The sequence below is a fragment of the Delphinus delphis genome, chromosome 5 (assembly GCF_949987515.2).
Source record: "Delphinus delphis chromosome 5, mDelDel1.2, whole genome shotgun sequence".
Lineage (NCBI taxonomy): Eukaryota > Metazoa > Chordata > Mammalia > Artiodactyla > Delphinidae > Delphinus > Delphinus delphis.
In genome coordinates this window covers 25,306,987-25,319,122 of record NC_082687.1, presented here as the reverse complement: position 1 = coordinate 25,319,122, position 12,136 = coordinate 25,306,987, and the positions used below count along the sequence as shown (strand labels likewise).

The window sequence follows — 12,136 nt, the reverse complement described above, 5'->3', positions numbered from 1 at the left end:
TTAGGTTCTCATGTATTATATTTATTTATTTTAAAAGTCCAGCGATTAGAAAAAAGTTGCTAAGTGATACTCCCACACACATGAAATTAGTGTTATGCTAAGATGAGGTCTTACAGCAGTATAAGCATCTAGTGTATTTCTAAATTTATTTTGCTGATTGCAGCTTCAAGAAATACCATTTACACAGGGACATTGTGGCAAATGAGATAAGATTTTTAACAATTCACCTTGTAATCTCAGGATCCCTTTAGTTAAATGTATTCAGCTGCTTGAAAGAAGAGTACAATAATAAGTTTTTGCTTCAAAGCTGACAACATTTAGCAATTGCCCTTATTCCTTATCATAATAAAGGGCAGACAAAAGCACCCCAAACTTTCAGCAGGTACTAAAGCCATCGATAATTCTATTTTAGCTACTTGGTTATCACTCAGTTAACCGTTATTTGGAAGTTTATTTAATCTTGCTAGTTTCAGATTCTTCACCCACAAGATGGAGATAATGATAGTAACTACTTCAGAGGGTCGTTGAGAGGATCAGATAAATTAATCCAAGGAAACAGCATACTCCCTGGCCCATATTTTGTGCTCTATAAATAACAGAACCAAATATGTGTCTATCTACATATTTCTGTGTGGCTGTTAGCCACGATCAGAAGCTTCACCAAAGCAGATACGCTTGAAACTACCCTGGCACCTAATTTAAGGCAGTGGTCCTCAACCAGAGGCGTGCTCAGGGGAGAGTAAGGCAATGTCTAGAGAAACTTTTGTTTCCACGACTGGGAAGTGCTGTTGGCATCTAGTAGGTAGAGACCAGGGATGCTCCTAAGCGTCCTACCGTTTGCAGGACGGTCACCCACAGCAAATTACCCAGCCTAGAATGTCAGTGGTGCTGAGGTTGAGAAAGCCTGATTTGAGGCATACCTATAGACTCTAGTCGTACCATAACTGTACAGTTTTAACATGCACAGGCCTGAATTTTTGGAAAGATTAGTGTATAGCCAAGCACTTCCTTATTAATGACACATTACTAGAACTCTGTCACTCCTAAGAGGCAGGGAGAACTGCATCACAAGTGATACACAAAACTGAATTAACTTGTTAACTCAAGTTAACCCATCAGTGGTTTCCAGTGAGTTGACATTTTATATATAACAGAGCTGAGGGTCCACATTTTAAAGTTTTAAATTAGTTTCAATAATTTTAAAAGCTTACATTGGAAACCGACATTTATTGGAACCCCAGAAACTTATCCTAGGGTTGCTTCCTTGGGACACTGTTTGAAAACCACCAAATCTGCGGTCCGTTCCAGGTCCAAGGGTCATTGGCTCTGCTTTAGGGGGAGCTAGTAAGTAAAATTCTCAATGGCCTAGCTTTTTCATGTACCAGTTCAGCAGACTCTGAACTGAAAGAGAGCTCGGTCTTATTAAACTCAAGGAAAGTGTCGTTTTCCTTCCCCAGAGGAAACAGACAAAGCAGAACAGTCATGTCGCAGTCCCTTCTTTCTCTTCCACCCTCTTAGATCTTCATAAAATTCTTCCCTACCAGAAAACATGCCTTTCCTTCAGGTTACACGCCACCCTTCCTCATTTCTCGTTCACGATACTTAGTTCACACCGTGTCACTTCTGCCCAGAGTCCACAGTGCAACTGCTTGAGTTAGTTTCCTTCTTAAAGGTGCTTGGACTATCTTGGAGAGAAAGGAGAGCGCTTGGGTGCGTTTTCAGCCAGAAACCCTGAAGTCCAGTGTCTCTGATTTGGAGAAGTCAGTCTGTTAACCTCTTGGGACCTTAGTTCCTTCTCCTGCAAGATGAAGGTAGTAACAATGCCTGTCTCCTGTGGTTGATGGAAGGATCAATTCCTGTATAACTATTCAAATGCTAGTTGTGTGCGTTATTGAAGCAAATAATGGTCTTTAAGGAAGTTATACAGCATTGTCCTGGGGGTGGGGATGAGAGGGGCTTAGACAGAATCTCGAAGTGTACTGAGGACACCTCGCCGGAAAGACGGGTTCCTTTTACAACTCATTAATGCTGGCCTATTAGAATTAGAAACTTGGAATCATTTTATCCCAGTGGCTTTCCCGTTCCTTTCGCATATTAGCCTTTGTCTTGAATCCTTTCTAAATCCTGATTTAGAAAAAGCTGATTTGTTTCCTTTCAATGGCAGCCCAACTCCATCGAGCACATGGACTTACAGATGTACATAATTTTTAATCGTAATTTTCTCAGGTCGCAAAATGTTTGAACAGTGAGAGAAGGGACCTCTTGGTTAGTGGGACTTCCTCACTGAGTTAAGTGGAGTGTCTGGAAGCTTGACGATACATAAACGGAAGTCAAGGTACTTGCTGTGAAAAGTCCTTTACAAACTGAATTCCATACGTGCACAGATCTTCTTGTTAGTGGTAAGAATGAAGTAAAGACCAGGCAGTGAGTCATAAATTACTGCTTTTCTCTTAGCAATTTCCCCAAAGAGAAAACAACTTTAGTTTCACCTTTCCCTGTAGAAAAACAATTTTTTTAATTAAGATAAATTAAAAAAGATGGCAATTATGCAGTCATATTAATTTTAAAATATAGGGCTTTATGCACTATTCTCAGTGTAAATATTTCTGGTAATTGAAAAAAAGCAGGGTAGCCTTCTTATTGCTATTTTTACATCATCTATTTAGATCCAAATGTTTGGAAACTAAAACTTGGACAAATGAGTGTTTCCCAGATATTTTTTGATATGTCATTAGCCATATTTACATTTCCCTAGCACATTACTAGTTTTATGCCATTCTTGACATTGTCAGAATGAAAACCAGGTATGAAGTACCTTGCAAATTTATAAAACAGCAACATACAGCTTGCCTATTATTTTTTAAAAGTGTCTTATTACAGTTCTGTTAAATCTGGGTTGTACTAATAATGCCAAATATCTTTTTTTTTTTCTTAAGTCTTATGTAGCACATATTCTGACTAATGCTCCCAGAAGCTACTTATATCTTCAGAGAGCATTGGCTTCATGTTTGCCCTCTCCAGCAGTTAGGATTTGCTTCCAGGGCCTCAGTAGTTTCTTATCTCTTTCCTAGGCTCACCTTAGAATTTTTTAAAGTTTCAAAAATAAAAGATGCAAGCCTGAAGCATTTTTAAAAATATATAACCATTCACTTTATATTGTTCCTACCCAAAGAATCAAAATTAAAGACTTAATAGAAAGCACACCATTTTTTTTATTATTATTATTTTTTTAAATTTTCTTTATTTTTTTAGCTGCGTTGGGTCTTAGTTGCAGCATGCGGGATCTTTCATTGTGGTGCACAGGCGTCTCTCTAGTTGTGGTGTGCAGGTTTTCTCTCTCTAGTTATGGCGCACGGGTTCCAGAGAGCGTGGGCTCTGTAGTTTGTGGCATGCAGGCTCTCTAGTTGAGGCACACGAGCTCAGTAGTTGTGGTACGTGAGCATAGTTGCCCCGCAGCATGTGGGATCTTGGTTCCTCGACCAGGGATGGAACCTGTGTCCCTGCATTGGAAGGCAGATCCTTTACCACTGGACCGCCATGGAAGTCCCCGACAGCACACCATTTAATTACTCTATCGTGACTAACTTAGGATGCTCTTGGAAAGGGTTTTATGAAGGATTCTGGAAGAAAGGCTTAGGGTGAGAACAGCTTTAGGAGGTGGACAGCAACGACTCCCTCCCTCTGGAAGTGGTTGAAAGGGGAGAAATGTGCTAGATAAACAGAATCCTCTTGGGAGCTACCTTCTGTAGAGGTCCAAAATACATGCTTGAAGATTGCTCTAGACACTGTCCTTGTTCCCTTGGGCTCAGATGCCAATGGCACTGTCCCCAGAGGGCTAGATTTTCAGCACTTTCCTTGAGATTTTTCTGGGTTCCTCCTTTAGTAATGCCAGAGTCCAAGTGATCATTCAGAGACACCTCAGTAAGCGCTGTGGCGTAGTAGCAGAGCTTTTAACTTTATCTGGAAGGTCTTATCCCCAATCTCATGATCAGACTTGAGGAAAGCACTTCCGATTGCCTTTGGTGGAATATTTTGGGATTTGTAGCTTTTGTTTACCACAGGTAATAATGGAGTGCCAACAGATGTCACTGATTTGTGACCAACCTATTTTATTTATTCAACAAATATATGTTGAGCTCCTGCTACGTGCCAGGCCCAGTTCTAGGGACTCGAGACACATCAGCGTTAAAACAGAGATTATTGCCTTCATGAAGCCTACCTTTGAGTTGAAGGAATAGACCATAACATAATAAATAAGAAAATTATGTAGTATGCATTAGTCTTTGGGGCTGTCGTAGCGAAATACCACAGACTGGGTGGCTTAAACAATAGAAATGTATTTCTCACCGTTCTGGAGGCTGGAGGTCCAAGATCAAGGTGCTGACAGGTTTGGTTTCTCCTGAGGCCTCTCCTTGGCTTGAAGATGGCTTCCTTCTTGCTCTGTCCCCACATGGTCTTTCCTCTGTGTTTGCACATCCTCTGTGTCTCTCTTATTCTCAGGACACCAGTCATATTGGATTAGGGCCACACCCTGATGGCCTCGTTTAAGCTAATTTTCTCCCTATCTCCATACAGTCCCAGTGAGGGTTAGGGCTTCAACATTTGTATTTGGGGAGGTGGGGCAGACACAATTCAATCCATAACGATGTTGTCTGGTGATAAGTATTTTGGATAAAAAGGAAAATTACGGACTTCCCTGGCGGTCCAGTGGTTAAGACTTTGCCTTCCGATGCAGGGGACACAGGTTCGATCCCTGGTCGGGGAACTGAGATCCCACATCGCAGGGCAACTAAGACGCGCACCACAACTACTGAGCCCACGTGCTCCGGAGCCACGTGCCACACCTAGAGAGCCTACGCTCGGCATCGAAAGACCCCGCATGCCGCAACAAAGACCCGACACAGCCAAATAAATAAATGAATAAATAAAAAAAAAAAAGGAAAATTAGAGTAGGGTAAGAGAGTTTGGGGGACTGCAGATACTGTGGGGTGGGCATTGCAGTTTTGACTTGAAGGTCAAGTTCCATTCAGGTGTTGTTATAACACAGGGACCAGAGATGGAGGAGTGGTGTAGTGGAGCTAGGCAGGGGACACAGGGTGGGCAGCCTGTGCATGTGGGTTCTAGTCTCAGCTCTTCATCTTTCTGGTAGTAAAACTTCCAAGTGTCACTTTAGCACTCTGGGGTCCAGTTCCCAAATATGCTGGTCTGTGTGAACTTGTGACTCCAGCAGGGATATCCTTAGAAGGGCGTAAGGTATAAAGAAAGGACTTTGTGTCTATGTATTGGCTAGAGGTAGATGGTGGGCAGGGGGTTGATAGGCGTACCCTTTGGGGCTTTATTTTCATCCTTTTTGTCGTTGTTGTTGTTAAGCAAGAGTGGGCTTAAGGCTCATTCTTTTTTTTATATATAAATTTATTTATTTATTCTTATTTGTTTATTTTTGGCTGCACTGGGTCTCTGTTGCTGTGCATGGGCTTTTCTCTAGTTGCAGCGAGCAGGGGCTACTCTTCATTGCGGTACGCGGGCTTCTCGTAGTGGTGGCTTCTCTTGTTGTGGAGCATGGGCTCTAGGCGTGGGAGCTTCAGTAGTTGCGACGTGAGGGCTCAGTAGTTGTGGCTCATAGGCTCTAGGGCGCAGGCTCAGTAGTTGTGGCGCGCGGGCTTAGTTGCTCCGTGGCATGTGGGATCTTCCTGGACCAGGGCTCGAACCCTTGTCCCCTGCATTGGCAGGTGGATTCTTAACCACTGCGCCACCAGGGAAGCCCAAGGCTCATTCTAAGAAGCTTTTCTAAGAACTCTGTATTAGGATGAGATCTTGTTTCTTAAAATACCAGCACACCTAAATTAACCAACTTAAAGGTCCTACTATGTGGCCCTTTAAAGGGGCAAGATGGCTGTGAAAGTGCAAGTGGGAAAAGCGGCTGCTAGTCTTCCTTCTTGGTTTTTCCCAAGAAAGACCAGGAAGTAGTATGTAGCTCAGTGAGTGAAGGCCTGGTAAGGTGTAGCCAAGCCACAGAAAGAATCTATCCCATAATAGGCCAGTTAGCTCTGCCCTGACCACACACTCCACACCAGCCAACCATGCTAGAAATGGAAAAAGGACATTAGTGGAAAAACTGGTGAAATCTGAATAAAATTTGGATCTTAGATCATAGTAATGTGAATTTCTTCGTTCTGACAAACGCTCCATGTGTTACGTAAGGTGTTAACTTTAGGGACCACTGAGTAAAGGGTGTATGGGAACTCTCTGACCCCTCTTTGCAACTTCTCTGCAAATCTAAAATTATTCCAAAATAAAATTTTTTTCTCTTAAAAACGCCGATTGTGGACTCGGAGATAACTTGGGCTACAGATAGTGACCAGAAAGACGATGACAGGTGCATGCCCCACTGTTTGTGGGACAGTGGCATCAGCTTATAATAAGGCAAAAGTGTTATATCTCCATTCTGAGCTTTTCTCTTTGGCAAATTCTCCATCCTCACCTGACCACCGCATTCTAGGTTTTTGCTTTGGTTTTTGCCCCTGACTCATGTGTATATTCGATATTTTATGGCAGAATAACTGTCTGAAAGCATTATTCTATAATAGGATTAGGTAGGGAGAGTGCTAATAGGTCAGAGAGGCAGCAGCGTATACAGGAAAGAAGACACTGGAAACCACAGAGAAAATGCCCAAACACTTTGTAGAGGCAGCACTTCCTAAAATATGATAGGTTCCGAAGATTCAGAAGCCCGCACTCTTCTAAGTCCCACGCTCATGGAGTGACTTGTATTTTTGTGCTCAGGGCTCAGCCTATTTTGATTGGGTTGTGGTCCCTCCTGTGTTAGCAAGATATGATCGTGCATTACATACTTCATTAAGTTGGGAGCAGCTAAGAGTGGGACTGGCCTTTCATACAGGTATATGTGGGACTGGCCTTTCATACAGGTATATGTGTGTAATCTTTTTCTTCTTTTGACAGCTGCAAATCAGAAGGAACCCATGAATCTTAATTTTAAAGTGAAAGAGGAGCCTAAGGAAGAGGAGGCTCTAAGTGCCACGTTGCCTCGGTCCAACTATGTGTTCAGCCCCGAGTCTGAAGTACCAGCCCCGAGCATCTCTGAGGACACACTTAAGCCCCAGGAAGCAAAGGGCAACGTACTAAGGCGGGATATGTCAGTCAAAGCAGCATCTGAACTTCTCATGAAACTATCAGGTACTTGATTTCTTCTAAAATATTCACATTCTGATACCATCACTTGCAAGCCACCTGGGCTGCTTCCTGCATGGGTTATAATCAGCCTGATGGCGGCAATATCACATTATTGCAGTGAATTCAGGAATGATTGGATTACTTGGCTAAAATTCCTGTGTTGTGTGTGAGTTTGTTTGCGGATGTTAGCCGTGTACCTGTCTTATTAAATACACTCCCCCTTTCCTGATTATGCCTGCAAATTGTTGGAAAACAGTGCTGTTTTCTAAGATGCTGTAGGTCATAATTTTAAATGGGTTCTAATGACATTCAAAGCACTTCTGTTAATTGATCGAAATAGCCATTCTTTCCTAATAGAGGACCTTGCACTGTTTGGTGTTTTTGTACTATATTCTTTAAGAACCATTAAAAATATTTTTCTGTACCAATAGAATAGCAATAAGATTTTAGAAATAGAAAAATCTCATAATGGAATGTTACAGTAATTAATCTAAGTTCTTAAGGCAAACAAATAATTTGTATTAGTATCCAAATGTCATTTCAGCCTATCAAATGTTGGCAAAATGGGTTATAATTTGAAATTCATGTATTTTGGATTTTTTCCCACCCAGTCTCCTATCTGCCCCATGCCCTTCAGAACAGATAGAAATTTAGTGTGTTTTAAAATTCAAAGGTATGACTTTAAGAACATGGAAAGAAAGAAAAAAAAAAGAACATGGAAAGAAAAGTTATGTAAATAATAGTACTTACCAAGTCATATCCCATCCTTAGTTCGCTGCTGCTTAAAAATAATTTTTAGAGACTCTACTCAAAATACTAATATGAATCAAAAGCTGTTTTCAGTTCTGTAACTTGGTGTGTTTGGAGGATGAAAGCAAGATATGTATTAGGGAGACCCCTTCCCAGTGTAATTTCATCAGCAATTCTGTGTTTCTGGTTGACCAGTAGGTTGGAAAGTAAGAAATTAATAATTATTTACTTAGGGTTGTTGTATTAGAACAGTTGAAATTCCTGTATTTGCCATTTGGTGGGGTGAAGAATTCTTTCCTTTGACGTTAATTTAAAATACACTGGAACCTCCGGGGGACATGATTTGTTACAGATAAAGCATAATACAGTTGTTACCTTGTCGCCCCATTTTTCTAAACTTCGCAGTGATAACGCAGCTTCTCCTATGTAAATGGGAGTTTTAGCAAGATCGTGCTAATTGCTAAAAGCTGCAAGTTGAAAAAAATGATGTTCGAGCCCACATACTTTGAACCCTCCCCCTGTGTCAAAAGGTCTCGGTGACATACAGTAATCTGTCTGTTGGTTTTCCAGTCAATTCAGAGAGGTTACACAGCTCTCTAAGGCTTCTCCCATAACATAGACTTTCACGCTCTTCCAACAGTGACTCCTATCCCCTCCTGGTGGTAAGATTCCAGTGTGCAGTATTTCTATTTCAGAGTTTACTGTGCAGCCAGCATGGTGAGCAGAGGAAACTAGGGTGGCACCAAAAGATAATATGCAATAATGAGATTTCAGGAAAGATGTTCTCGAAGGAAAACATTTTATCTTGGTTCTTTTGGATGATGCAGTTTGAGACAATGAAGTATGAAATCATTTCCTAGGTAATAAGAGATTCCCAAAATAGAATATAGCTAAGCAGCCATGCACATTTAATGATATTTGTGGTCAGCAATGGCTCTTCTAAATGCTTATGTTGGGTGTTAGTGAGTACACGTGCTGTGGGGTTCGACCGTAGTTGAATCTGGAATTCCCTGGTCGTCCGGTGGTTAGGACACCACGCTTTCACTGCCGAGGGCACGGATTCCATCCCTGGTCAGGGAACTAAGAACCTGCAAAGTGTGTGGCGTGACCAAAAATTAGAAAAACAAAACACAAAAACAAAACAAGAAAGGCAATAGTTGAATGGATGACATGGTCGTGTTTCCAAAGGGCATCTGCCCTGCTTCATGCTGTGGAAATGAAAAGTTGTTTGAAGACCTAGATAATTATTGTTTTGCCCTGAAAAAATTTTCCAGTATTCCGTATGCTTTGACTTAGGTCAAAGAAATATGCATCACAGACCCTACCTTCTAGATGCTTGTGGTCTAGGCAGAAGTCATCCAGGGCAATGGAATTCATTCAATCAGTGCTTTGCCCTTGGAACTTCATACTTCGACAGTCTAGCAGACTGTGGTCACTAAACTGCGAAGAAGTTTCCAAGTCAGCCCTAAAAATAGGAATGTGACTTAAAAAAAAAACAAATGTCTTTTCATTCTGAAGCCGCAAGGTAAAAGGGGACTCACCCTTTATTAGGTTTAAAGTGGATATTAGGGTTTCTAATCACGGGTGGATCGGTGCTCTTGGAAGAAGGAAGATGTTAGGAAAAAACCACCTATGCTGTCTTTCCTCAAGTTATAATTTTAACAATTTCCATGTTTATGCCCTGAAAGGCATCTGAGGAAAGGACCTGTCAGTGTCTTGAAGCCCCCCTTTCCATGCTATTTCCTGTCTCTGTATAGACAAGAGTAGTCATGCGTTTCTCAAAGCATCTGTACAGGTAGTCAGGGCTGCTCCCCGTCTAATACCCCAAAGCCCTGATGCAGGTATTCCTGTGGGTGGAAGTCCCTGCCTTGCTAATTTTCATTTATGGTCTTCTGTCCTGCTGGGGAAAATCCATATGGTTAGGAAGAGCTAGGTGAGAAAAGTATGTCCCATGTATTCTCATACATTTTTCTTCCTTCTTTCAGTTTTGACCCAAAGAATAGCTACCATGTGGAATAAGAGGATTTTTCATCTCTCTTACTTATTTCCTTGAGATTCAATGCTACGACCTGTCGTAGTTTAGGCCCTTTCAGTCTTTTCCTTGAATTAACAAGAGGAAACTAGTCAACAACTTGGCTGCCTCATTTCCGGTTTAAAATTCATTTATGTTAACTCCTTCACGATGGATGTTGGGCACATGGCCAGGTCAAATATCAGGTGAAACTTTCCTAGGTGGAGAAGCCTCTGTAGGCATATTGTTTTCCGAATTAACATTTATGTTTTATGGGGAAAACACAGATGCGTTAACAACCAGGTGAAATTTTTCATTAACTGTGTGTTTAGGAAAATCTGAGGTTTCTTCCTTCCTATTTCCAGTTGTCAGTTGGGCAGTCAAGTGCTTGACAGCTGGGCCAAGTAAATTGATTACCATAAAGAAAGCAACCCACTCTAAGGAAACCACTGGGTGTCTGGGACTACCTGTTGTTACTTGACATGAGAAAGCCAAGATAATCAGACTTTTCTGCTAAGTGTATATTTGCCAAAGATAATTCCCAGAAGGCTTGATTTAAGGAGGCCAAGATTCTGAAGTCCAATAGAGAGGCTAGGTAACATCAGACAGACTAAGAGAATCACGTCAGTCTTAATCTCTGGTTTTGCAACGTCTAGTGACTTTGAAAACTTATAGAACAAATGTGTTATCACAGATGTGACGTAATGCTCGAAGTGACCCAGAGTTTTATCTGCTCTGTTTCTGTTGTGCTTTAAAAGAAGTAGCTATATTGTAAATCGACTATACCTCAATAAAGAAAAAAAGAGAAGTAGCTACGCTCAAAGAAACAAAGAAATGCCCTCTTCTACCTCGGTCATGCATGTATAAAATGTACCACATGTATGGTTGAACCAAGAAGTAGTAGATAAGAATGCTATTTAAAAACATGAATCCCACAAAACATAAGTAGCTGGAAAGCTGGAGCTATTCAGAAACATTAATGAAAAATTAAACATTTAAATTGATCGAACATGGTAAATAAAACCTCACATTAGACCTCGATTCAAAACACATCTATGGGTTTTCCTTTTTCTGTGCTCACAGAGGGAAAGTGCATCGATTTATATTCATTGCTGATTTATATTCATTTATCCCCACCTAGTCTTGGAGAGAAATATAAATTATAATTGCCTCTTGTAGAGGAATCCAGGCAGGTCCTGGATTTGAAATACGTAGTGATGTAGGGTTCAGGGAATCACCTACGTAAGAAAGGGCTTTAGTGCAGAGATATTTAGAAGCAGGTAACTTGGCTAGGATGAAGTTTTAAGGTGAATTCAGTCTCCGAGGTGAACTGAAGCAGAGAGGAAAGGTACCCAGAGAATGACTTTGTTAACAGTTTTAATTAGGGCCCTTTTGGTTGTAAGTAACACATCCTCTCCAGCTAGTTTAGGCAGGAAAGAGGAATTTAATAGAAGGTGCAGGTTTGGGGTTAACTTCTGGAATGAACGCAAAGGTAAGGATGCAGCAGGGTGTCAGGCCTCCACTGAAGCCAGGGACTGGAAGACCGAATGGAGCCCAGGAGGTCCCTGCTCATCCCTGCTTCTCTGCACATACAGATGGACGTTTTCTGATATCCAGCCCACATGGTGGAACATGACAGTTGCCATCGGCTTCTGAGTATACCCCCTGTTCAAAAGAGCAGCTAAACAGAAATGTCTTTTTTTTTTTTAAGATTTTTTTGATGTGGACCATTTTTAAAGTCATTATTGAATTTGTTACAATACTGCTTCTGTTTTATGTTTCGCTTTTTTGGCTGTGAGACGTGTGGGATCTTAGCTCCCTGAGCAGGGATCAAACCTGCACTCCCTGCATTGGAAGGCGAAATCTTAACCACTGGACCGCCAAGGAAGTCCCTAAACAGAAATTTCTTAGTCCCAATCCCAAATTCCAGCTGATTGCCTCAGCTCCAATTGTGGCCTACCAGTGGAAACTTCCACTGTATCTACGAATAAGGGCATGTTGAGCAGACGTGGCTGCTGTCATGTAGGATTGCTGGGAGGAGAAGAATCCCCAGAAACACACCTTGGATGGGCAAGAGTGACGGTAGTGTGAGACCAGGAAGATAAGCAATATGTCCTAACCCCAAAAGTTCGAGGAGGAGATTATGGTCATTGCTGTTATTTAAATATTGAATGTAAATGTGTT

General features: G+C 41.5%; 1 protein-coding gene across 1 annotated transcript in view; it reads left to right on the top strand.

Annotated features, from left to right (window-relative positions):
* ZNF827 (zinc finger protein 827) overlaps positions 1–12,136 on the top strand; it is a 177,855-nt gene that overhangs the window by 64,562 nt on the left and 101,157 nt on the right. The window contains exon 5 of the mRNA XM_060011635.1: positions 6,961–7,194. Within this exon, the coding sequence (XP_059867618.1) occupies positions 6,961–7,194 (234 nt within the window). The remainder of the gene's footprint in view (positions 1–6,960; positions 7,195–12,136) is intronic.